Source organism: Pygoscelis adeliae, unplaced genomic scaffold (assembly GCF_000699105.1).
Source record: "Pygoscelis adeliae isolate BGI_AS28 unplaced genomic scaffold, ASM69910v1 Scaffold180, whole genome shotgun sequence".
Taxonomy (NCBI): Eukaryota; Metazoa; Chordata; class Aves; order Sphenisciformes; family Spheniscidae; genus Pygoscelis; species Pygoscelis adeliae.
The window spans coordinates 121,003-122,338 of NW_008823956.1; the positions used below are offsets into that span (position 1 = coordinate 121,003).

The window sequence follows — 1,336 nt, forward strand, 5'->3', positions numbered from 1 at the left end:
CATCCCTCTGCCCCTTGGGATTTTGTAGGCCTCAGTCTCTACAGGCTTGATGGTCCCAGTGCGTCTAATCCCTCCCTGCTCACAGAGAAGCAGGCCCAGCCCTTTGACCACCCGTTCCCCGGCCCCGTCCCCCCCTCCATCCTCTCCACCCTGTTAGAGCCCAGACTTGTGTCCCAGGCGTGGGCACGCCTGGGTTTCCAGGGTGTGCCACACGGCCACCAAGGCCAAGCTATCATGTTCCCAGCTTTGCCTTTGGACCTTTCCTAATCTCTAGTTGATGGCTGCTGCTTCTCAGAGCCAGTTCCCATGCCACCAGGAGCTCTTCCCCGCATGAGCTCAGCTCTGCTGGTGACTTTCCTTCTCCCCGAGGACTGACCATTTACTCCTACTCTGTTTGCTCCCTTGTAACAGAAGCTTCCTCCTAACCACAGCATCTCGGTGTGTTCCCACCATGTGCCCTCGGCTGGGAAACATCTCCCCGTGGTCCCCAGAGCCTCTCGAGGTGGAGGGACACCCCCAGACCTGGGAGCAGCGGGTGAACCAGGGGGCCTGGTGTTTGGTGGAGGAGTCAGAGCAAGCAGCAGGCACTGGCCCCAAAGGATACTATCCAGAACTTCCAGTTCTGCAGCGTGGAGGAGCGGACGTACTCGTCGAACATGCTGCGCATCTGGTCGAAGCGCTGGCGTGTGATGGGCACCCCCGTGGCCGGCAGCTGCTCCTGGCACAGGCTGTGGGGCGCAAGCAGTGCTGTGGGTCCACGTTCAGGAGACTGGGAGGCGCGGGGGGCGCCCCATGGGGAGGGGGCGCGACCTCAGCTCTCAGCAGGGGTGGCCAGGCGGTGTCCACCTCCCAGGGCGACTTGTGGGGCATGGCCCCATGCTCTGGTCCCACACAGCACTGCCTCTTGAGCATCCCCCCCTCCGAAACAGCGTTTGAGAGGGGTCAGAGTCAAATGCAGGTCCTGAGAGGTGCTCCAAAGACCTGCTGTGTCCTGCTGCCTCCCCGGTGCTGCCGCTTGCCCTGCCTGGCTACCCCGATGCAGGCAGTGGCTCCCTCCCGCCTCCCCCAGCCATGCCCCTCTTACTTGATGGAGCCATTGAGCTCCTCGATCTGCTCCCGCAGCCGCTGCGCCTCATCCTGCAGGGCCGCCCGCTCCTGCTGCAGCTTGCAGATGTACTCGGCTGTCTTCTGCAAAGTGGTGGCCTTGCTGACCTGCGGGGCCACAGGGTGGGACGTCGAGGGAAGGCCCCCCCCAGGGTGGGCAGGGCGTGGGGCACCCGGCGCTTCGTGCAGCGGGGCTGGCTGCGCGAGGTGCCGTGTTCCCTGCTGCCGAGCC

The 1,336-nt window shown here is 64.1% G+C and overlaps 2 protein-coding genes across 2 annotated transcripts in view; both read right to left on the reverse strand.

Moving 5' to 3' along the window:
• LOC103916072 (transducin beta-like protein 2) overlaps positions 1-140 on the reverse strand; it is a 13,963-nt gene extending 13,823 nt beyond the window's left edge. The window contains exon 1 of the mRNA XM_009323018.1: positions 84-140. Within this exon, the coding sequence (XP_009321293.1) occupies positions 84-140 (57 nt within the window). The remainder of the gene's footprint in view (positions 1-83) is intronic.
• A 123-nt stretch (positions 141-263) lies between these two features.
• LOC103916083 (carbohydrate-responsive element-binding protein-like) overlaps positions 264-1,336 on the reverse strand; it is a 20,539-nt gene continuing 19,466 nt past the window's right edge. Inside the window, 4 exon segments of the mRNA XM_009323029.1 lie at positions 264-418; positions 465-528; positions 530-728; positions 1,085-1,212. Of these exon segments, the coding sequence (XP_009321304.1) occupies positions 264-418; positions 465-528; positions 530-728; positions 1,085-1,212 (546 nt within the window).